At 37.9% G+C, this 25,611-nt stretch overlaps 1 protein-coding gene across 9 annotated transcripts in view; it reads left to right on the forward strand.

Annotated features, from left to right (window-relative positions):
• FNDC3A (fibronectin type III domain containing 3A) overlaps positions 1-25,611 on the forward strand; it is a 116,952-nt gene that overhangs the window by 42,161 nt on the left and 49,180 nt on the right. For 4 of the 9 annotated variants that reach the window (XM_027890818.1, XM_027890820.1, XM_027890819.1 and 1 more), the window contains one exon: positions 22,954-23,030. The exons of 1 other annotated variant lie outside the window; for it this stretch is intronic. In XM_027890818.1, the coding sequence (XP_027746619.1) occupies positions 22,954-23,030 (77 nt within the window). Of the gene's footprint in view, positions 1-17,376; positions 17,423-18,351; positions 18,391-19,801; positions 19,928-22,953; positions 23,031-25,611 lie in introns of those variants that run through there. 4 more of the 9 variants (XM_027890821.1, XM_027890822.1, XM_027890824.1 and 1 more) reach the window with 3 other exon arrangements.

Raw genomic sequence — 25,611 nt, forward strand, 5'->3', positions numbered from 1 at the left:
TTTTGTCTTACAATTCAAGTTAAAGAACAGATAAAATGTATTTTGTTTCTGTTGAACAAAATACCGAGGAGAGTGGCATGTATTGCATGTTTGCTTCTGATTTTTGATTTATCAAATGGGCTTAGTAGTGGGGAATTAATTGGTGCTTTCCTTGCATGATCATCTTCAAAGCAGGAAGTGTTTAATGAACTGCAAAAATATTGAGATCATATCTTTATAGATACACTCTAACCTTTCATGGTACAGCTTCTATCCTTGCCTGGTCCTGCTTGCTTTCCGAGGAGGCAGCTCACCATTGTGATTTGATTCAGCTGTGGATTTCTTCATGCTTTAAATATGAAAGTGAGCATGAGCAGTTATTAGACAGTTGTTCCTGGGACTCACTAACTGTGAGCTGAGGTACTGTATTTACAACTTTCCTGAAAAGTGCTGCTGGCAATCTAGAAACCTACATCCCAGATCAGTTCCAGAGCTTTTGCAAACCTCCTGTTATACAGACATTCTCCTTGTCCTTCCCCCTTCCTGGAGATAAAATTGTGGTTTATACTTGGTAGTTAAATAGGGGGCATAAAGTTTTTTTCATGTCTGTACATTCACTAATCTTGGTACAGAATCTGTGTTGCACGTGATCTTGTGAGTATTGCTTTTCTCGTCTATTCTTGCCACTCTTGAGACATTTCTGTGTTTTGAGTGCTATGCCAAAGGATCTTTCCACCTTTTGTTCTGTTGGGTCTCTCTGGCTTAAAGAAGGAATTTCCTTAGTACTTGGTGCTGTAGCTTTTTTCATTATAAGTATTGCAAGTAATGAGGAGTGTCTACTGTCCTGTTTTCTGTGTAGAGATTTGTATAAAGTGAACAATTTCAGATGGTGAAAGCTATAGAGAGTAATTTGGTATTGGTGGTCCCTTGTTTTCTGCTACAGCTTCTCAAAAATAGCCCTTGACTTGTCTACAAAGTGAATGACGAGTCTGCAAAATGAGTTAAAACTGCAGGAGTCTATTGCGTTGTCTCTAAAGAAAGCAAGCTCATATCAGTTGCTTGTTTGTTTCTTCATTGTATGCACTCAGTTATTAGATGAAATCAAAGTTAAAGATGCAGAAATATATAATGAGAATGGTCTGGATAAATGTACAGAGATGCTTATTTTAGAAAAGGCATGAAGAAGGCCAAGGTGACTGAAATGTAGTGGAGATGCAATCAGTGGGAAGTTAATTTAGTCATTATAATGCTTCTTAATACTTTTCAAATCTAGTTTTTCCTGTAAATATTTACCCATCTTTATACCCTTTTCTGAATTTATTAACATAGAAATCTCTGTGAAAGCGCATATGCAGCTTTTTCATGAATGTACTATATATAGAATTGAAATTATGTAAGTGTAGTGCTAAAATGAAAGAGTGGAAGTTGAAAAGTAGCGAGCTGCTTCTGGATTCCCGATAGAAACGCAGATAGCCAGATACATTAGCTTGGATGATTTGGTAAGTCTCGCTTCCTTGGATAACTCTGGATCTCTCTTGTGCTTTGTTGCTGGTCAGTTCACCTTGAGATTGTGCTGTCTGCTGAAGTCAATGTGAATTGTTAATAAATCTAACCATAATGTTAATTGTATTATCTTACATCATATAGTTGTCTGCTGGAAACATTGAGATGCTCCATCAATCTTTGTGCTGCTCTTGTCAGATGTTCTATTTGTAAAGAGAACTATCCTTACTTTGGCAATACTGTACATAGGGTAGAACTTCTCAACCTGAAAATAATGAGTCAGTGTCTCTTAAGGAGAAAGAGAGGTGTGACTAAAGTGATTGTTTAGAGCTGTCCTTGAATCAATGAAGTAGTGAAAACGTAAAGCACTAATTAATGGAGAAGCAAACAGTGCATTTTCTGTGAGCCACCCTTCTGAAGAAAATGCTGCATTTACACACAGGTTTTTGTGTTGACTTACCATCTGTTTGCTGGTATACCTCTTAGATGATCTGTAAAGCCTTGACTGTTTTGGAACTACATTAAGCGAGTAAAGAAATGGCTTCTTAATGTTGGCCACTTCCATGGGAGTTAAGATTGGGTGAAAATGCACTTGAGAATATTTCCTGGTTTGAAATCTCTGAGGATGGCAAAAGAGCAGTGATGGTTAAGGCACCTTTTATCCTTAGTGAATCCTATTACTTTATTTTGGTGGAGTTTTGATGACTTAAAATAATGTGTGTATTTTATTCTTAATTTCTGTAGAATAAGAAGGGTGATTACTTTATATTTCTGTAGTTAACACTATTGGATCATAGTTGTTCTTCTGTTGTGTGTATTTTGACCTAAATACAGCCTTGAATGAGCACTTCTGTGTGCCTATGGCCATTTTTTCTGATTTTATAAAAGATTTTCTTTGCCTGAATAGTGATTTGTCTGATAGTCATGACTTCTGCTCCCCCTTGATGCAACTTCAATTTAAACCATTTGTCAGTCTCTAACTTTACAAAAGCACTGTGATTTTCCTTCTAGCTAGATAGGAAGATATCTCTGTATCCATGTGTTAGACCAAAATGTTTATTTTCAATAGAGCTCTTTTAAATTTATGAAAATTTTGTCACATTCTAGAAATACACAGACTTCTGTGGAAACCTTCCTTAAGCCAAAATTTTCTTCTGTTAAAATGAAATAATCAGCTACATTACAGTGATTCAGAGAACCAGGTTTGAAATGTATGAATGGGCTCTCTTTGTAGAAGTGAATTACTGCAGATCACTCATTCATGAATCCTTCCTATTGCAGAATAAATGAATGAAGATGACTCATCTTGAGCACATTTTATAACAGTCCCAAGTTACAGCTAAAGGCTATTAAATGTTACTTGACATAATAAGAGAGACCATGTTCTGTATGTCTCTGCAAAGGAAAATTGCCATTTTCATAATAGAATAAGAAGACTTATGTAAATTAGAATGAGTCATAAATACTCCATGCTTTGAAATTAAATGAAGTATCAGTATTAAGGTTAGTCTCTGGGATAAAAGTTAAGCAAGCTTAACCTAATTTTTTCTCTTGAAATAAGAAATGCAATACTTCTGAAAAGTGTTTTCAAGGAAGTTAAGAGGAAAAAAAGATGCATCAATTTTGAGACTGCAGTAGTGAAACACAAACTTTAATTGATTCTAAGATTAACTTCAGCTTTGCAACACCAAACCTGCCCATTATCCAGAATATTATGTGAATAAAGCTGTAAGACAATCACAGGATGGTTTGGGTTGGAAAGGACCTTCAAAGGTCATCTAGTTCCAACCTCCCTGACAGGGGCAGGGGAACCTTTCACTAGACCAAGTTTCTCAGAGCCCCCTCCAGTCCGACCTCGGACATTGTCAGGGATGGGGCATCCATAGCTTCTCTGGACAACCTGTACCAGTGCCTCATAAACCCCCTTTACATATTCAAAGGCTGCATTAAGGTATCCCCAGTACCTTCTCTTCTCCAGACTGAACAACAACAACTCTCTCAACCTGTCTTCATAGCAGAGGTGCTCCAGTGTTCCAGTCATTTTTGTGGCACTCCTGTGGACCCGCTCCAACAATCCGTGTCTGTCTTGTGCTGAGGAACTCAGTACTCGGGGGAAGGTCTCAGAAGAGCAGAGCAGAGGGGCAGAATCACCTCCCTCAACCTGCTGGCCATGCTGCTATTTGATGCAGCCCAGGGTATGATTGGATTTCTGGGCTGCAAGTACACATTGTCAGCTTGTGTCTAGTTTTTCATCCAGCATTATCCCCAAGTCCTCTGCAGGGCTGCTCTTAATCAATTATCTACTGTTTTCTGCTGTCAGGTTTTGTGTGGTTTTGATTGTTTACAGATAGTGTTCGAGCAGCCAAACTGAACATCTTGAAATCCAAGCTGCTATTTAAGTACATTTGAACCAAAAAAGAACCCTAGATTTATCTTGTTCTCATATCATCTGGTGCTTTAATGTTAAGTTTTATCTAAAACTAATTTATTAATATTGGAGGTTATTTAAGACTATCCTAAATTCTGTACAATTTGCCACAGACCCCTCAGAAGGGGGGTCTAATGGTCGCTGGGCTCACAAGACCACCACTGCTAATTATCAAATACTAAATCATTGTGCTAAGTGGAGGAAATGTGTGCTGTCATTCTGTGGTGATTTTAGAATGTACAGGGATACCTGGAACTGCAGTAGTGATCCCATTTGTTGACTCTAAGGGTGACATCACCTCTAGGAATACCATATCTTGTTTGTTAAATTACTTGGTATCCACTTTAGCACTGGGCTAGATTTAGAAATAAAAGACTGTTTATTTAAATACACAGCTCTCTAGTAATGGAACAAGCTAGTAAAAGCAATAAAACACTGTTAACAGGAGTTTTCTCTTTGAGCACCTCTAGTCTTCTAGGTAGCTTAAGAGCCTGGATAATGAACTCCTTACAAGTAACCTGGATATGTATTACAAAGTTCTAGTCTTTAGTTTTCCTGCTCCTGTTAAGAATAGCTTACTGAAGCCTCCCAGGGAAGCTACTCTAAGTAATCTTTCTTTTCTTTCTGTAGCCCAAAAAGAAACTAATTCTTTGTCCTTGTTTCCATTTTCCTGTTTCTCATTTCAACTGAAATGTTGCATGATGACATGTGTAAGTTAATTTGCCTTCCTTTTCATCTTCAATGATACTTTGCAGCTTTTCTCCACTGTAGCCTTCTGAAAACACATATATAAACTTTTATACATCAGTTCATTTAAAAAAAACAAACTCAAAACAACCCCAACCTAAATGGTAAATAATCTCAGTTGTCTTCTCCATTCCTTCTGTGTTAATGCTGTAGAAGACTGAACATGTGACATGAGACTGAAACTGGATATGGATACTTAGGTTAGCATCCTCTTCTACATATTAATTTTAGGATCTCCATCAGAAGTATTCAGAGGGCCTTCATAAGAGGCATTGAGGGAAGCTGAGACAAGTCAACTGGAAGTATGGGGTCAGAGCAATTACAGTGACTTACAGCTGCTTAACTCTTGGTTGAGAATGTCCCTGTAGAGAGTCAGAGCTGAGTCTAGGAGTAGCTCAAAGCTCCTCTGTTTGGAAATTGCTTTCAATATACACAATTTAAAAATTGTTTCATAGATGTTTGTATTTCTTCATATCTACAGCCAAACTAAAAATAATAAGAATGTTAGTATTGGTCAGCTGTGTGGGAGTATGACTGCAGAGGAGACGTAGTTCTCTTTTGTGTTGCAATAAGATGATGAGAGAAAGTGGCTACAAAGCGTGGTTGTTTGGAGCTGTCTCATTCTGAAATAACTTTAAGTAGGACCTGCTCTTTTTATATCTTAGACTAATAAACAGAGTGCAAATATTGTCTAAGACTTAACCCTTCTGCCTTTTACAAAAGGTGTTAATTCAGATCTCTTTCACCATGTTGATTGTAGTGTGTTTTAGGGAAAACATAGTTTTTCTGCTATTGATTTCCATTTAAAATGTGTTAAATAGGTTCAGTTTCTTTATATAGACAAAACATATCTACATTTTTTTTTGCCTTGGCTATTTTCGAATTCTTCTATTAGACATTTTTCTAACTTTTCTTCTATCTTATTTCATTGGAAGACGTGAATGAGTTCATAACATACTGTATTTATCATAAGGTGTTCAGTCACTCCTTTTTCTCTTTGATTTTCCTGTATATATAGATCAATTAATCTTCCGTTGTATTTTCTTTAATCTTCTCCTTTATTCCCTTTTTTCACTGTATTACAAGCTCCACGCTGCAAACTCAGCCTGACTCTAGGAAGGTTCTGGAGATATTTGTTTGAAATATCAGTTCTTGAGCTGCATACTGAAGGCATCTAATTTTAGGTGTCTAAATGTGTGTTTCTATATGTGGCCTTGGATCTAAACTCCCATTTGAAAGTAGTGAAGGTTTAGTCACTAGCTGTAGTACAGTCAGTGCTTTTCAGCTGACATCAGTTTGCACTCAACAGCTCTCCAGGCTCTACCGTCTGTACCAAGTAGATATCCACTTGCTATAATGGGAGTTTTAAGTCCTAACTTGCATGCAAACTCATAATTTTAGATACCTAAATGAAGTGTCTCCATTCTGGAGCTAAAGCCTGACTGTTATAAGTTGAAATAAATAAGGCTACATCCTGAAGATGCCTCATTTGGATGTGTTGATTCACAGTTTTACACACAGTGAATGTCTTTGTCTTCAAGCATTTGAACTCTTTGAGCTCATCCATTTCTGCAAGCGTCTAATATCTCGTTTTACATGGAGGGTACTGGTACTTGGAGGTGCATGGTGAGAAGGGAATGACAACCCTAATTTGCAGCTAAGAATAACTCTAAAACTTGGTTTCCTGTAGTCAGGCATGTCTAGCTCACAAGGCTGTGAAGTATTAACTTAAACTGCTGAGATGCAGGTACTACTGTTGCCCGAGTTTGGAATCAGTTGGATGAGCTTTGTATGAAGCATGTTAAGCTTGACAGGCCTGCATCTGGCAACATTATGATAGTGCTGTGGCATTGCAGTCAGTTAGTCTTGATTTGTTGCCTGACTATGCTGTTGATGGGGAAAAAATAGCCCAGTATTGCTTGCTTTATGTGAGGAAGAGATGAGAAAATTCATGTAGGATCTCTTCTTGGTTTCTAGTGTAAGTAGAAAGTTTGCCTAATACAAGCAGTTAGCAAAAATCAGAGATGCAGGCATTTCACGTGGTATTGTCACTTAATGTCCTAACATTTAGCATAACTTACACTGCTAGCATTTTCTGTGTCTTGATTAGATGCAACCTGGTTGATTGAAATAATAAAGATTTGTGAAGATTGCTTATTAAATAGAGGAAGAAGTTTCTTAATTTCATTATCTGTTTATTTAAAAGCAAATGGAGCTTTTATTTTATAGAAACTCAAACTTAATGTTTTAAGTGGACTTTGTACTGGGTGTCATAAAAATGGAAAGACTAGAACTTTGTGCATGAAGGACTTTTGCTAGATTCTCATTCCCCGCTGTGTACAGTATGAGTACATGCTGGTGTGTCACCTGTTGGCAAATGCTGCAGATTTTTAGATGAGACCCCAGGAAAGTTCTTTATAGTTCACCCTGTGAGATTAATGTTTTGTTGCTAAATTCTTGATGTATAGCTGTAGCTGTCAAAGGATTCAGACTTTCATCACAGAATTACTGTTAATAAGAAATAACTTTGAATTAATTTGATTTACTCTTGTCCTATTTGTGCTTCAAATAGTAGTCACGGCTGCCTTATTGTGTGAACCCTTGTCAAGCACTTGGTAGTTGTGAAGGGTGGCAGACAAACTCGGAAGGAAAACAGTCTTCCTGGTTGTGGAGCTGCTCTCCTGGCCATTGTTTTTCCAGAGCTCCTCAAAACAGAGCAAGTTCCTCATACATGCCCAGGCTGCCACAGCCATGCCAGCAGTTTACAGGTTCTGACATTGCTCTGCCTTCATGCTTTATCTGATGCCAGAAGTTCTTGAATACCCAGAGGATCAAGGCAGCAGTGAAAAGAGACCAGGAGGTTAGTCTTCCTTTCCTTAATTTTCACACGTGCAAGGCTACTGAATTGTCTGCAAGGCTACTGAGTTGTGTGTGGGGGTCCAAGTACACTCTTCTCACAAGAATATTATATCTAATTATATGTTCCAACTTTGAATCCAGGGATTTTCTAATTCTGTTCTTGGTTATCTTTTTTTTTTCCTAATGGATGAATCAGCAGCACATGGCTTGATAGATATGGCTTGTTATTAATAGTAAATTAATAGTTGTCTTTTTTTGACTGTCTGTGAAATGACTGAGGTTTTGTCAGCTTGCATGACTTACATGATCATGACATTCTTCAACTTTATTTAAAATCATGGTAATAAAACTTCCTTTCCCCTTCTTCCTTTTGCAGACATGCAGCAATCTGTTTTACATCTAAAGCAGTTTATTACCCAAATGAGGGAAAGAAAGAAGACACAGAAGATAACAAGGCCATTACAAACATATAGCCTAGCTGTGCACAAGCATAAACAGCTCCCGTGTAATGTGAGTTAAAGACCAGTTACAAGCTATGTAAGTTCAGCCACTTAAAGCCATTAAGAAACAATGTAATTACATGAGGTTTCAAACAAAGTTAAAAGGGCCAAATTCACTGATATTAAATACAGCTACATAGGGTGCTGTTCTTTCTTGTTTCTTTTGGCCAAAGAGGAGCTCTTTTTTGCACTTCAAAGAGCTTTCCAGTTGTCCATCTAGAAAACAGAGTTGTCTAGGTCAGGTGCCCTAGGACACCATTGAAAGAGCCTCAGATTTTTTCAAGTGACTTTGCAACACCCAATAACTTGTAGATGAGTCTCAGGTTAATGGGTTTGGAGCTACTGGAGAAGCTGACTACATTTTCCTTCCCTTTTGATTAATCAGCTACTCTGTGAGGATGTGGTTTATCTCCTTTGCCTGTTCTCAATTTGTTTTCCCCATAGCCCATTCTCCAGCAGTTGCACTTGTCCTTTCCCTTTGGTGCCCTATACATGGACCATTTTCAAAATACTGTGCGTACTGTGTTTCCCTTGGATGATCTTGACAGTTGTATTCAAAGGCAGAATGGATGTGCCTTCCAAGGCAGCCAAAGAAAGAGCTGCAGTAAGAACTGTAAATGTCAAACTGATAGTCTATATTAATAATTCTTAAAAGGAGTTAATATGGATTTGTAGTTTCAATAAGATGTAAGTTCCTGTGAGTGGGGTAGTGAGTGTTCCCCATGATGGCCTCTTCCTAATGAAGTATTTCAACAATAATGGAAAAATCTTATGACATACAGACAGGTCATTTAATGTTGAATGATTGTGCTGAACAAAGACCACAAGAGGACCGTGGACTAAGACAAAGTCTCAAAGTAGGGAAAGCCTTATTCCTAAAACACAGCGTTAGCAGGCCAGTTCTCAAAACAAACCAAAAAAACAATGCAAAGAGCCAAAGCAGGTGGAAACAATCAAATTCCTGGAAAGAGACAGGCAAAGAACTGCTAGGTCCAAGAGATGTAAGTTAGTGATACTTCAGCCTTCTAAGAATGAAGAATTAATCAGAATGAAACTTGAAGATGATGAATAGAAGGAGAAAGAAGTGTCTACAGAGAGTTGCCAGCCTTTCTCTTTTTTTCTATTTTTTCCACAACTTGCCTTTAATATAGTCTCTGGAAAGATGGCATTAAAGTGAAATGCTACTGTTGCATCCTCAGCTGCTTTAGACTTGAAGAGATAGTGCTCTGAAAGGCACCACTCTCTTGACAGAGTTAGTTCTTATGGTTTATGCAGCCAAGAGACATCTCAGTAAAGCTCTTAAGTAGCAGGTAGATTTGGAAAATTACATGAAACATACTTAAGTTTGCATTTATTCTTTTTGTTATGCTTTCCACATATTTTGTATTTTGTTTCTTGTTTTGTGCTCAGGCAAAGATTTGTTTTGTTAGATGTACCAAAAAAAGGTGTTTTTGACTCTTACCTAGCTTTTAAATTCAGTTTCATCTGAAATCTTACCTGAATTTTTACTCTTATTTTTCAAATGATAATACATACAAATAAAGCTGTCCTACAGGCAGATCCTTGGGGTGCCTAAAGCCCACTGGGGGAATTTTTGAAGCTAAACTATGTTTTTTCTGAAAGAGACTTTTTTTTTCTGAATTGGGATCAAAAACAGAGTGACTGTCTCCAATTAGAGTGTGACATTTTTGTGACAGTGCAGTTTTGGATAGCATCTGGTGGTTATACAATGCAAAAATAAGTGAAAATATATAGTAAGTTACAAGGGTAGTCTGAGCAACTGGAACCAGTTAAAGTTCTTCCAGCATGAATGAGTTTTAAAAGTTACCTACTAAGAGAGCTGAAAAGTGAAAGTGAGTATCAACAAATACTGATCAGAGATGCAGAGGACTGGCTAGTATGAGTCTTAACTTCCACTCCTTTCCCTGATTTGTACTGAAGATGGATACAAGAGATGGATACAGAGGGCAAGCATGAGGTTTTGAGATTGATTATTGACAGTTTGATCGCTTTTAACTTCTGGCCCAAGTGCTTTTCTACACTGGTTGTAAATCTGAAATTATATCTATGTAGCCTTTTCAATTAAATATTTGTAAAAGACACGTTTTTATGCTTACTACACCCTTCTAATTCTTATGCAAAGGAAGACTGCATCATCAGGAGGAAAACGTACCTTGGAAATATCCTATCTTTTCTTCTAATTGCGGCTATATACTCATTAAAGTTTCCTTGCATTCCTTTCCAGCAAAGATGTAACACATAGTAGACTATTCATATGCCCACACAGCCTTATCTGTAGATTGTTTCTCCAGTTCATCCTCTATCAGGTTTTTAAAATGCTGTCCAGAGTACTGACTTTCCCATAATAGCTTTCCAGCTGTGCATTATGTTTGTTGAATTTCAGTGTGTTGTCACTTTTTTTCCTAAGTTACTGAGCCTTGTCCTCTCAACTGAAAAATGGATCCATTATTTCTGATGGGAAAGAATCTGGTCTCATGTGGTGACAGTAGTTAAACAGAAGGGTGTTGGAGTTCTTTTCAGAAGCAATTAAAAATATGGTGCTGGATCATCTTGTATGACACTGTTGTGCTGCCGGGTTTGGACAAGTAGTGCAGAAGCCTAATGTTAGGTAAGGTTATATATGCGTAGGATCTAGCTTTAGGAGATATGAAGGCCAGTAAGAAGTAGATAGAAGGACTAGAGAATGCAAGTGTAAAGAATTGGAGGTACGCTGTCAAGTCTTGAGGCCAGATACCTGCATGTTACCTTGTCTCCTTGAAAGCATAGCACAGAATGTTTTGTGATCACTATCTCAAAAGAGCTTCAGCAGAGTAAATAAAACTTTCCTTCTTTTTTTTAAAAAAAAAAAAAGGTTCTAAATACTGGATGAAATAGGAAAAGATTGAATGCTAAAGCATGATGCATAGCTACCCGAGGATGTAAATTTGTCATTTCTTAATCACTCAGTAACCAATGCACTCGGGTATCTTTCAGCTAATGAGTTATTTTAGTAAGACTTGGTGTTTCAGAAAAATTGATTATAGAGACAACTCTAATGGCATAAGAAATTTGTATTCCAGAAATGGCAAAAGATCAACAAGAACATGTATTAATTGTCTAAAAGAGTGTTGTTTGAATGGTGCCCCTGAATTGGGTGAAATGCAGTTATATACAATGTAAACTTGTGCATAAGATTAATGGGGATGCATAGATGTGATCCCCTCACTTGAAACTTGATAAGGAGGAGGAAGAAGCAAAAGATAAGTATTATCTCAATATTTAACTCAATACTTAACTCAAAAGATAATACTTATCTCCAGGATAATGTATCTGTAACGGTTACTGTGATCATAAAATGCATCGGGGCAGTTGTTGCTAGTATAGCTTGGGTCGTTTAGTAGCATTTTACAGGATTCTGCTGAGACTTCAACTGTAATTTGATAGCTCATTACAAAAGATTAAATGAAGCTGATTCCAGGTGTTGTGAAAAAGAACTATTAGGGTATTCAGGAAAATGAATATAAACAGTAGAAGAGCTTGGTTTGTTTGGCTAAAAATTAATTTTGTTCGGAATAGGTAAGAAAACACCAGGGATTTAAAAAAAAAAAAGTAAAAAGAAAAATGAATGCCAGAGCTAGTGGCTGTCAAGTGGTTGTGAAATAACTTTTGTCTAATTACAAGAAACCTTTTGGCTATGTGGGTGAGTAGTGCTCTATAACAGCAGTCCAGTGGGAGACGCATGGGTAAAAGAACTGTTTTAAAATTGGTCTTCATGTTTTTACATAGAATCCATTTATGATGGATCTTTCTGTATGATAATGGGGGAGAGGAATGAAACTGCAACTGCAGTTGAATAGACTTGATTCATGAGGTATTTTCAGTCCCTGAGCCCTCATGGTCCAGCAACAGATAATTCAGATCTCCTGCATCCGGACAGTAGCAAAGCAATGAAAAGGTTTCTGCTCAAAGGACACATTTACTTTCCAGCTATTAAGCAATGTTCTCGTCTCAGCTTCTTAATAGAGGGATATATTGATGCATACATAATGTATGGTAAGGAACTCTGCATGTGTCTTTTTTCCTTTCTTCTGATTTGGAATGACAGCTTTTGTACGTCTGAGTCTTAGTTGTTTCATCCCTGGCCTCTTGTTTGGCACAGGTACATAGATTCCTAACATAGTTCTTTCTGGCTGCAAGTTAATTTTGGCTTCCAAAGCAGTGGGTATGTTATTAAAACATATTTGGTTACAGAGCAAATTGAATTTGAAGAGAACGCTGCAATTGTATAGGCTTATCTTTGTGTCTGGTCCCTTCTTACTGCTTTTCCAGATAACTTTCTTCTGGATGTATTTATTAACAATGTTGAAAGCTTTTTATCAACACTAATCTTTGTCTTAGGTGTACTTAATACTTGAGCTTACATACTTCCCCTTGTGGTAACTTGTTTGAGATTTGGAGAAAATAATTCCACGTTGAAGGGATCTGTAAATGGCTTATTGTGGAGAATCAAGGTGCTTTTGTCACATAAAACACCAAAAAGACCAAATTTTAACTTTTGAATACTCTCACGATTTAAAAGATATGAATACAATTTTAAAAAGTCTTTATTAGTTAGCCTGATATTATTTAATTTATTTTCTTTAGCTCATACAGATCCTGAAAAACACTTTCTAATCACTTTCAATAGTAAAATGTGAAGTTTGCAGTGGGAATTGTTTGATAGTATTTAGTGATTTTTGATAGTAGGAACATTTCACTACAGAAGAGGCTGTAGGTGTTTGTAGTAAGCATGGCGCCTTTCTATGTTTCTAAGTCTGACTAAGAATATCAGTGCTTTTTGATGCATACTCTTGGGGTTAACTAATTCAGGATGAAGTTTCTGCAAAGTTTTTTAAAATGAAAATTCTTTTGTGTGGACTTTAAGTGATTAGCAGAACCAGAAGTCTCAATGTAAATGGTGAAGTATGTATCATATCAATTGCAGTGTTAAGGATTTTCAAAACTAGTAGTTTTTTTAATCAACTTTTATTTCCATTGTCTTCAGAGCATCCCCTATTGTACCTCCATTCACAGGCTTTTCTTGTTATTAGTGAAAAGATAGAAAAGAGAACGGAGAAAAGACAGAAAAGTATGTCTGGAAAGAACTGTGCAAGGGGTCACGTTCAGGATGTTTGATTCCACCTTAGCTGTGACTTAGATTTAGCTGTAGAAGCACATGCAGCCCAGGTCACCCACTGAATCAGGATCTAATCCTAGCAAGCAAACTGAATCCATTGCATTTCCTGTTTTGACCTTGGAATTCCCCGTATGCCTTTAATTGTACAAAACATAAAGCTGCAGGGGGAAGTCAGAAGCCAGACATCAGAGACAGAGACAGTATAGAGACAGTATATAAAAGTTGCCTTTCTGTCTCTCCATAAAGAAAGGCTGTTTGTTTACTTGGGCTATATGAAGTTTTTCATCAAATGCAAATGTGATCAGCAGCGGGAAGTTGGTTAAGGCACTCACCCACAACCAGAGAGATCTGAGCTCTACAACCACCACAGAATCTGAACTTTTAGCTACCCAATTCCAGCAGAGTCACTTAGCCATGAGGCTCTGGAATACTCTAAGTTAGGCTTTTCTCCGTGTTGTCTTTTAGAGATGGGCATTTTCACCTCAAAAAAGTATTCTAGGGGGAAAACCATGCTGCCTTTTTCTTCAATGTAATGGGAATTACTGTATGATTTTGGTGAAGTCCTGGGTTCTGGTTCCTGTTTTAAAGTCTTGCTCAGTGTTTTCTATTTAGAAGCTCTTGGATTAAAGGAGTTAAGCGTGTTCCATTCCAGTTTCTAGTTGTCCATCTTCAGCAAAGGTGACCTGGTTATTCCATGGTCTGGTGTTCATAGCACTCCCCTAGGCAGAAGCAAGCTGTGGGGTTAGTCTGCTTGAGCATAGCACAGAATTTAGCCTGCCTAGTGACTGAACAGTAGGAATCCTTTTTCTGACAGCAGGAATCCACTCTGAGAAAACTCGATGTACTCTACTGGAATTGGACAGAAGAATGACTAGAGCAGGCCTGAACCAGAGATCTGCTTGAGGGCACATGGTTTGTGCTTAATGATTTGTGTCATTCAGTACGTGGTGACTCCCTGATAAATGTGCAGAAGCAGAGAGTTGTCCTCTGGAGGTAGCCAGTGAATCATCTTGGCAAGGCCAAGTGTTTGGTTTAGATGCTGCAAAGTGTAAGGTGTGTGACATCAGATGTCTTCAATTTGGTCTTATGTCTTTCTTTTGTTTTGTGATTCTGTATAATTTGCCTGGAGCTTCTTCCATACTATTTGTGTCACAACAGAAGGATTTCACATTGTAAATGTCATCTTTTGAATTGTCAGCTTCAGGGACTGTTTTCTCCACTCGTGATTTGAAACAAAACTGCGTAATAAAGTGTTACTTCAAAATTTATTTCATGGTTTAGAAACATACATGAACATTTCTTTGTGGAACTGCAGTGTTGCTAAAATTTGGTTGGTGGACTCAAGTGAACCCCTCAAATGTAGGCATAAAAATAATTGTATGCAGTGAGTGTGAAGAGTCCTGTAGGGCTGAACTCTTTCCGTTGCTTTGTATTGTTACAGATGATCTGTTTATCTGACCAGAACAGCAAACTCACCTACTACAAGGAATTGCATGTAAGAGAGTAAAATTTCAGTGAGGCAGAGCTGTTGAGTGTGAGGGTTTTTTAAAAATCAGCAGTTGTCATTAACTTTTTACCTTAATACTAAGAACAAGATTTAGCCCTGGTTTTGCACCCTAGAAGTCTAATTGTGGAGTCAATATCATTCTAATTTTACCTATTTTTCCATCTTTCTGGCTTCTCATGGAGAATACTGGATTATAGGATTTCTGGAAAGCTGACACAGTTCATGTCCTACTAACTTCTTTTTATGTCTTCTAGTACTCCCAAATTGATCCCTTTAAAGAAAGATGTGTTTTGTATTTATTTTATATACTAGAAGGATTTCAGCTGCTTATAATGGTAAAGATTTTGTTCTGCTTTGGTTTTAGTTTAAATGGACATTGTATTTATTTATATAATTAGCTTGAAATCTAAACAACTTGAAGGTTTTCAAATGAAAGTACTTGTTATTACTAGACTACAGGGACTCAGAGTAGTACATCTTTAGAGGTGTCTGCCTTGGATAGAATTAAAAATTTGAATTGGTCACCAAATTTTCTCTTGGCAGCTTTCTCTGATATTAATTTTTTGCTAGGGTTTCTGACACTATATGTATTGTAATAATCCCAGTTTGCTCAAACAGATTTATTTTTTTTTTTAAATCCACAGACTCTTCTCTCTTATCCATACTTTAAAAATACCTTACCCTAGAATTTGGTAAAATTGTTTCAGCACTTACATGAATGCTATTGATTTGCTTAATCAAAACATTATATTTGTATAAGTAATATTCAATAAGTCATATTCAAATCATAGTTTGTGTGTATATATATACACATATACGCATGTGTATGGGTGTATAGTAATTTGGGATGGGGCAAAATTAGGAAATCTGCACAAAGGAAGGGGAGCTGTTCTGAATGCCAGCTCTGCAACAGCAGAATGTGCCAGATAATTTTGCGTTCTAGTTTTAAGGCAATGTAGCTAGGAAGGTATGCACAGAAAAAAATAACTCAGTAGTGTAATAAGTTGAGTATCAGGATGCTGAAAAGGCCTTTACAAGTAATTATATTATGCAATTTCATTCTTAGCACAAGCAGGTGGTGGTGGGCGGCAGGGAAGTTGAAGTTAATGCTTGTTCTTTCCAAGATCTGTCTTCTCTGGATCAACACACGCTTTTGTAGAAGCCGCTCTCTACACACTGAGAACTGCCAATTGTTGAGACTCACTTGTGCTTTTCACCTCTTAAGCACAAGTAGCTGTCAGTAGCAGTGCTAAACTTTTTAACCAACTAGTCTGCGGTTTTATATGGGGATAAAAAACAAAACCACCTGGTTATAAAAACATAAATTCTAGTGGTAACAACTATTAGATGGTTAAATTATAGTTTATTCTGAATGTTGTGAATCAAATGGAACATGACTAAGGAGTGTGCACAAATATTAAGTTATTCTGAAAAAGTTGCACATCAGTACTGCTCAGCATTGGTGCTAGGAAATTAAGCTCTCCTTGAAGAAAAAGCTCAGCAAATATGCAATGCAGTTAGATTAGAATGAGTGCAGATTATTTTTCCTGCTAAGAATAAAAAACATTTTCATCAAAGTTTCTCTGTGTTAAGAATGGTATATCACATTTTACTTTCTTTGAAATGCGGTGATTTTTGGTTCACCTGATATTTAAACTGGGAGACTGTGAGGGAAAAAACTACCTTTTTGACGTAACTCCTCCACATAGTTACTAAATCGTGCCCCTAAACTGGCAAACTTAACAGAGCATTTTAACAGTCTAGGCTGCACAGTACAAAGTGTGTGTTGTATTTCTACATTAGCATCTTTGAATCATCAGTACTTTTTTTTTTTTAACAAAGTAGGGGTCACTTTAACAAAGAGTTGGTCACTGTGCCACACAACTGCTTCAGAAAGTATGTATAAAACCTCTAATTGTTGGAGTATCTCAAACAACTACAATCATCCTTCTGCAAGCTCCCAAGTGTAACTGTGTGTTGTGAAGTTTGCACCATTCAAAGGCATGGACTTGCAATCTTTTTTTAATCACAAAATTGCACCGTGGTGATTGTTTAGAAACAGGTGAAATAAAAGTATATTTAACATTTGAACACAGAAACCATTGTCACCTTTTTCCTTTGAAAGTACATGAGGCCGTTATAAAAGAAAACTGATATCTGTATTCATGAGAAAATGCTGTAGGAACCTGTCATCTCTGCACTTTGCCTATGAGAAGGGATATCACATCCTTTTTTTTTCTTTCGTTCCTGAATATGTACGTGTGGTTTCATGGGAAAGATCAGGATCTCATTAGGATGTAATCTTTAGAAATACTGTGGCTTCATAGCTTTATGTTCTTTTGTCCATTATTCCAAAGTCTGTGTGGATGAAACTGATGCTTTTCCCCCCTGCTTTTCAAAGCAACTATAATAATGTTTTATCTTCAGTGTTTCCTTGTGCTGCCTACAGATAGATTTTATTTTTATTATTATTATTATTATTATTTTAGCCAATTAATATATTTAAATTGATGTTGCTGCTTTGTCAGCTGCTGTTCCCCAGCGTTGATGGCAAAAGTAGACAGATGGATGGGGGAAGGGAAGGGATTGTTTTGTCAAGATGAATTTAGAGCATAAGGAATATGTTAAATTGACAGCACTACAAGCTGAAGTCTTCTGATTGCCTATATCCTTGCAGCATTCACAGTTCCTTCTTGTGCCTCTTCCCCAGCTCAGGCCTAACAGTAAGTTCTGTGCTTGCTTCTCTTTTTTGTTATTGCTTGCTTTTATTATGTTGTACCTCGTATGTGTAAAGCTGCTGATGTTAACCTAAAGTACTAACTTGGAAGTATTTTCCAGGCACAGTTTACAAGACCATTGGTGGTGGTGGTTGTTATTGATTTTTGTAATTAGTTGTAGCTGTTGCAAATCCAAAATAAAACTTTGAAGTCTTAGCCCTTAAGTGAAAGACAGAGTGGTGCAACTGTTTATGGCATCTGGGACTATTGATTTACTGCAGCTCATCAGTGTTGGAGGGGTGTGCTGCTACGTCAGCTGCGCGCTGTATTGTTTCAGCTGCTGTGGCCTTTGTGTCTGATCCTGTCAGTGCTTGCGTCAGTGATGCATATCATCGCCTGTGTGATGTCAAAGTGTGGGTGTTTGGTTATAGAGCCATAGTTAACCTAATGTGCTGCAGTAAATCCTGAATGCTATTTCCTCCTGGGGATAGCAGTGATTCATCACTGTTCACATTAGACTAATGCTAAGTATAGCAGTGTTCATGAGCTGCAGTATCCACATAGATTAGTATCAAAGTCATTGCAGCTTTCCAAACACCGCTCCGGAAAGTGTTTGTTTGCAACCAGATCTGTTTTTGCACTCCCTTTCTTAGGTGTAAACTGATTAACAGGTCAGCTCAAGGAAAATCCTCTGGAAGGACTAGGCCGAAGTAATTCTTTAGCACTTAATTATACCAATTAACGTAAAAGCTTTCAGCTAAATGACTCGGATCACAGCAGGCAATGACAGTTGGTAGATTACAGTAAAAACCGGGCCCGGGATGGCGAAGGATGCCTCTGCCCCTCGAAGGGCGGAGCGCGGGGCGCGGAGCGGCGGCGGGGCGGAGCGGGCACAGCCGCGCACCTGAGGGACCCGCCCCGCCCCGCCTGCCGCGGCGCGCCGGGAGCAGCGCCCGCCCGGCCCGAAATGAGCGGTAAGGATCCTGGGGCCGCGGTGAAACACGAGAGCTGCGGGCGGGCGGCCCCCGCGGTGGTGCGGCAGTGGCGGATGGGGGAGAGCTGCGATGGCTGGAGAAAAGCCCTGAGGGGCAGGAGCCGGAGCGCTGCCAGGCCCCCGTGCCGGTGACGCGCTCCCGAGCCCCGGAGGGGGTGGCTGCGGCCCCGGGGCCGCGGTGGCCCCGAGCCGTGAGGGGGAGCAGGGCGCCCGTGCGGCGGGAGGCCGCAGGAGCCCGGGTGTTGCAGCGCAAGGCCGGGCGGGGAGTGCCCCGGAAGAGCATTCCCGGCCCTGGCGTTGGGAATCCGGTGTGTGCACCTTTGCTGAGCGCTTTTGTGAGGCGCTTAAAATGGAGCGATGCTAAATGGTTGAAATAAAAAAGAAATGGTGTGTCTGCTAGGCGAACGGTGGCGGTGTCCTCGGGTTTTCAGGTGTTGCTATGTTTAGATCAGCTTGTCACGATCCCAGGGATGATGCAGCGCTGGTAATTTTGCCACACGGTTATGGTGGCTGTAATGAGCGTAATGGGGGGTTTACAGTCTGCTCAAATAGACACGCTGGGGAACTTCACCTGCTTCTGATACGGGAAGGAGATATTCCTCCCTCTCTTGCGATTTTTAGGACAGTAATAAACTGTCTCCTGGGTTGAGGTATATCAAGCTTTACCGAGTTTGATGAGACAGTTTTCAATAATAAAGTAACACAGTTACGTGTTTGTTTTCTCTCCCACAATACTTCTTTTCCGCTTAGAGACCTCCACTTGCCACATTCAAGTCGTCAGTCAGCATTCATACTGCAGTGATTTGGATGAAGTCAATTCCATTTATGCCCAATATAGAAAATTAGATGTTTGCTTAACATTAATTCCTCATGTTGTTATCTGCTGGTACTAGATAGTAATTCTCATGTGGTTAAACACACTGGTTTTGTTGTGGAGCAGCCTAGCCAATATCTAAAAGCATGACAATTACTCTTGCTGTGTATTTCCCTGAAGGAGAGCTAAGATTTTCACATTAGTGAAGGAGAAAAAATCAACACGTTTTTGTAGCATGTTACCATTTTATCTATAGATAAAATTTTGCAGGTTTTAATATGCTTTCTGTCAATAAATCAGTAATTTTACTGTAAAACCCAGTGTTCATTAAAAATACATATGGAGTCTGCCAACTTTTTGTCCCATGCTTTCTGTTTTCCTCGATGTTCCTCTGCAATCTAACTTCATTTCACAGCCACTTGGAAGTCTAATCAGGAGTAAATTAGAGTTCTTGAATATTCAGAATATATTTTCATTACTTCTGGTACTTTAAAGTGCTAAAGATGGTATGCAATTCTTGAAGATACTAATTTGACTCTGTTCCAACACTGCAATATTTTTTCAGGTTCATACATTACCTTTATGTCTTTATTTTTGTGACTGCTAGGTTATGGGTGTACTGAAAATGGCTTTGTTGATCAACCTTTGTACTGGATTGGAGATAACTGCTGTTTTATGTTTGTTAGAGAGATTAAAGTGCTAAGTAAGTAACCTTTAAAAAGGTTACTTATTCTTTATATGCTTAAAGCAAAACAAAAAAGACAAACACAGACACTTACTAGTTCACAAAGAAACTGGCTGTTCATGTTAAGAGTTCCTTCATCCCCCAAGGGCATTGTGTTCTGTAAAAATTTCAAGTAACTGTGCTCTTAGTTCTCAATTTACTTGAAACTTACATAGTTTAAAATAGTGAGCTTAATAAAAGTATCAGTGTTTTATATTCAGTATAGAAAAAGTGTAAATAAGCAATGCAAGATACAAGTCATGTAAAATCCATCTTCTTAGGTAAGAATTGAAACTATTATTTGTTTGAATGGCAACTTAAAATAAATATGCTTCCATTATTGTTGACCTTTTTGCATTTATTGTAAGGTAGTGCTGCAAAGCACTGTTTTGCTGATTTTCACTTCACTTTTGTTTCTTTTTAGCACTTCATAATCAGGAGAAACTTTTGCTGAAACATTTTTGAGTTTCAGATGAGCAAAAACACCAGAGGAATGTTCAGATCCCAATTTATAGCTTACTGTAGTCCTTATATTCTTTGTTGTTACACAGTTCACTTAATCATTCAATTAAGACCTCGTTTAAAAGTTTCTTCACCCCCTCTCCCTGTTCTGTGTTAACATTCAGTTGATAACAAAGCTGTGATTCTTTTTAGGCAGTATGTTTGAAAACTTCTTTATCTTATCCCAAAGGAGTCCCTATAGCATGTGTAACGAAGTTGGATTGCATGCTGCTTTTCTGAGGAGTGCTTTTCATTCCTTATCCCTGCTCTTGGCAGTCAGACATAGGTGCCTTTATTTTTCTGTCAAGCCCATACTTATCAGACTGAGGTATGCTAGTCTTATATGCTGTACTTTGCATTTACTTAGAATGTTCCATTTGCAGATCCTGACAGAGTTTAGAAAACATTAAGGTGGAGCTGTGAATGCCCTTTAAGGAGTATTACTGAAACTGCACCAAGGTGGATTGGTGCTTTTGATAGCTTTGCTGCACTAAATTGGAAATTTGGAAAATGCATTCTAGAGTGTCTGAATCCCAACCTTATGCTCTTGTCACAAAACCTGTTCAAATTATATTGTGTTTCAGTTTTTCTTTAATAATTAAACTTCAGTGATTGTTCCCTTGTGTGTTTTAAACACAGTAATGTAAGGACACCCCTCTTGAAGCCTGTGCCAGTGTGCTTACTCTGATAGAGGCCAGTATCAAATACTAAAGGGGACAGCATAACGACAGGACAGGCACACAGAAAAAACTTTCTTGTTTCTTGCTTCCTGAAACGAAAGTAATACTTGTATTTTTTACAGAATTTTTTTACGGAATTGCTCTCCCAATCAGAACCTAATCTTTAGTTTCTGCAGTGTTCTTAAAGCAATTTAACTCATACGATTTAGCTGCACATTTCATGAGAAATCCCTTTATCTGTTTTAAAACTTACCTGGTGAATTGATTTACTATATCTGGTTCTTGTAAATGAGAAATTATAAATTATCTATCTTTCCATTTTTAGGGAGTTTATAGGTGGGTGTTCTTGATAGGTCTTTTACTGTTTCTTTGCTACCAGCCCTTTGAACCATTTTTAAAAGGAAAAATCCTGGTCTCTTTAATCTTTCCTGGTAAACAGGTAGAAAGCCAGTGTAAATTTTCTTTTTTGTGTGTGTCCTTTTCTAGTTCTGTGTGTTCTTTCTGAACGTGGAAACAAACATATTGCTCAAGGTATTGGAAGTACAGTGTGAATTTATACCACAGCATAATGATGTTTTCTGCTTGCTTTCTGTTTTGTTAGTAATGAATGTTAATGTTCTCTTTCTTTCTGCGAATGCCACTAAACAACACGTGACTGATATCTCTTTCAAAATATATGTAGTAGCTGCATTGTATGTTTATTTATGTCTAATTTGTGGGTTATTGCTGTAAATATATACTTACGATTTTGTCCAGGTGCGTCACTTTGCCTTTATCAACACTATTTATTCTGGTTTTTTATCATCTGGTCGTTGAGTACTATGAGATCTTTTGCAGCTCTCTAACATAACAACAGTTTGTCACCTCACTGTTCATTTTCTTTTCCAGAAGTTTTCTTTAATACAGTGAACAGGTTCTTTGGGTGCCTGTGGGATTTTTTTGGTCCCTCAAGCCACTTTGAAAGCTGGTCATTTACTCCTCTTAGTTTCCTTTTCTCAAATCAGTTATTCATGAAAAGATCATTTCCCTTCTTAACCAGAGGTAGCGTTACTTCTTTAAAAGTCTTTGAGAGACATTGTCAAAAGCTTTTTGTAAACCCAAGTATGAGACAGCGCCCCTGTGCTCTTTGAAGGTATCTGATTTTCTAGGCAATACTTTATCTACAAATGCCACCTTAACACATTCCCATTGAGTATATTCATCTAAGTGCCTCCAAACTCCATTCTTTATGGTTTGCAGGGTACAAGGATCATCGTGGTATCAGGTCTTTTCCTGTTAGTAGGAGTAGACTTTCCAGTGGGTAATACACTGGATTTTTCCCTGGGACCTTAAGTTAATATCCAGTTTGCTACTTCCCACTGCTGTGCTACTAACACTGCTTTAGGTGATAAGACCATAGTAACAGAACAGCATTTTTGTAAGTACTTTTCCTAACTCTTAACTGAATAGTATCTGCTTTCTGCACTTTGTTTCAAGTATCTTTTTGATTTGTTTCTGTTTTGAAGTCTATTCTGTTGTCTTTTCATCTTGGGGCACTTCTTTTGACTTGTCATCTGTTAAGATTTGACATGAGCTCTTCTGTGAGCTTATTGACAGAGAAGAGAGAAATATCTGCCAGCGGGGTTTTTTTATCTTGTTTCAATTCTACTGATTTTTAGATTTCAAAGAGTACCCTTTGCTGTAATTCTGTCAGTACAGTTCATTGCCTTTGTTTATCCATGTTATCTGTATATTTTTCACTGAGCCTTTGCTGTTCAGTATGTTCTTTCAGCTTTCTCAAATTATTAAATGGTGCTGTACTGAATGTTTCTGTAACCCACTTAGGTCCTGCTCAGGTTCCAATGATGTCCCCAAATGGTTCAGTGCCTCCAATTTATGTGCCTCCTGGATATGCCCCACAGGTATGTCACTTCACTTGATTCGTATTTTATTTCTTTTCATGCAAATTATGGGAGTAGAAACATAATAGCTAATTCAGGAAAACAATTTTTCAGATTTGAGAATCACTGTGATCAAGCAAGTAAACAAGGGGAGATATCCCACGGTATCTCGGAGATGGGAGACTTCTTGTGCTGTGTATGTGCCTGTTTGGTTATATATTAACTACGTACATGACAATAACAACCACAGTTCTTCTTGAGTTCAAACTCCTAATGTACTTGATGGCCTCAGAATATAAAATACAAACATTGCCCAAATAGCTCCTTGTGTAGGACCTGTGTTACTGGATATTTTCTCTTGGCAACAATATAATTTTTATATATGTACACAGTTCATGTCTGGGAAGTTCCCTGCAGATGAGGAGTAAAACAGGTCAGTTGAAAAAGTATAGCAAACAACATGGAAAAATGTCAGCTGTCCATTGGGAAAAAGTTATCATATAATAGGTGTTTCTACCACTTACCTTAAAATGGGGCTCTCAATTTTCACTGCTGTGTGATTCCTAATTTAGATGCCTGAAAATTAAATTGAACTAGATAACCTGGACATCCTTTAAAGTAGATTAAAAGGATGATTCCTCTTGGCTATTTTTGACACATGTATTATAATGAGATGTGTGGCCTCCTAGATGGTGTCTCTTTCTTCCCCTCAACTGAGAACAAGTTTAGGGGTTAGTAGGTCAGACCTGGAAGTTAAGACAGATGAATGCCACTCCCCATGATGTAAGTCTCTCTCAATGCATGCTTGGCATGCATGCTTGGCATACATCTCATGGTGTACACCAAGAAGAGACTACAGCTTGTAAAATGCAACCAAAAAACCCACAGTGTCTAGCAGATGTTGGACTAATTATCTGAACAGCATTACAAAAAATTGTCCTCTGGCAAAAGAAAAGTCTGTTAGGGTAGGCAGACTAGTACTCTGTGATTTTATCTTTCATCTGTTGAAAGCTGGCTGATAAGTTGATTCTCTGTGTACTTCATAGTTGAGTTCCCAAACAGGCAGAAGAAAAATTAATTATAAATAATTACAAAAATCCATTTATCTTTAGGTCGTAGTAAAAAGTCTTGATTCCTATTAAAATTAATTTTTAAAGAACTGAAAGAAGTTTTGAGATAAGTGAAATGCTGAATTTTGCCATATTTCTGGAATATTTAACTTCAGTTGATGAAGTACTTCATGTTTAAAAAGTTGTGTAACCTGTGCCAATCTGAATAATGTTTTTAAAATTAATTTATCCTTCCTTTGGAAACAACTTGAAGCAAAGAGGCTTAAGGGCTGGGCCTTGCTGAGACTTGTCCATTAACCTTTTATTGGAGTTTGTTAGTGCCAGCAGGTGTTGTGTTATCACACATTGCTCTGACTTTTGATCTGAAGATGCCTCACATCTGTTCAGCTCAATACACGTGGATGAGCTCAAGTCTGCTGTTTTCATCTGAGTAGGAGTACCATAGTCCAGGAAAACCAGTCCTTTATAAGCCTTCTGAAGTGTTTACTATTGGCAAAATATAGCAGCCACTGAGGTTTATGATGGAAGTTCCTGTTATGAGCCAGAAGATTTGATAGTAGTGTTGCGAACAGACAAGTCTGTTGAGCTAAGAGTTCTCCTGAAAATAATGCAGTCCCAGCAAAGTAACTTAACTGGTTTCTTCAGGCATAGTGTATTTTTAAATGTCAGCAGCTGCAACTGTATTTTCAGATAAATTGGAAACCAGTTAAATGTCTAAAACTGTCAACCTAGAAGAACAACTTCAGCATAACCACCCTTTGTCTATCCATTTTCATTTAGTTCTATTATGTTTCTGCCTGCTTCAGTTCCTGCTTGGCAGTGATACAGTATACTGTCCTCTGTTTGAAGCTAGGGATGACTACTGAATTAAAGATTTATTTTTCTTATATCACATAACTAAAAAGCAATTCATAAGGTGATCTTTTTTTCCCTTCATCTTCTTTTGGAACTGTAGTTGTAAAACTCTGAAAGAAAGCACATCTTTATTCACCCTCTCTAAGCTGTCTATATTCACGGTCTTTAGTGAGTTTTCCAGTGATGTTTGCTTGGTTCACTCAACAAAACAGGCCTATGCCAGAACCACATGTTTTGCTAGCACAATTAGGATAATAGAGAGCTTGTTTACTTTTTAAACTTAAAATTATATACTTGGCAGGATGCTCTTACTGCTGTTTAGAGGGTTTTTATCCGTGTAGCTGTCTGCTAGAGGCCTACCACTGAGTAGATGTTTGATCTAGAAACACAGTTACAGACTTGTCAAACTCTTAATTTTACACTATTAATCTTAAGGTCCCTGCTCTTATGGATCGGGTATCTATTTCTGAGGTACTTATGCTATTAGCAGACCCAGGGAAACAGGTTGAACTCAGTAGCTTGTTTGTTTTATAATGGAAGCTACTTCCTACATAATCTGAATCTGCTCATAAAATCATAATAAATTGCAATGTTTTGGGGGTTTTGTAAACAAAAAAGACTTAAATAATTAAAACTACATTTCGGTGTTTACAGAGTTTCATTGGACATCAGAAGTT

This window comes from Empidonax traillii, unplaced genomic scaffold (genome assembly GCF_003031625.1).
Source record: "Empidonax traillii isolate 1590-97213 ecotype Southwest subspecies unplaced genomic scaffold, ASM303162v1 scaffold298:size702513, whole genome shotgun sequence".
NCBI classification, from domain to species: domain Eukaryota; kingdom Metazoa; phylum Chordata; class Aves; order Passeriformes; family Tyrannidae; genus Empidonax; species Empidonax traillii.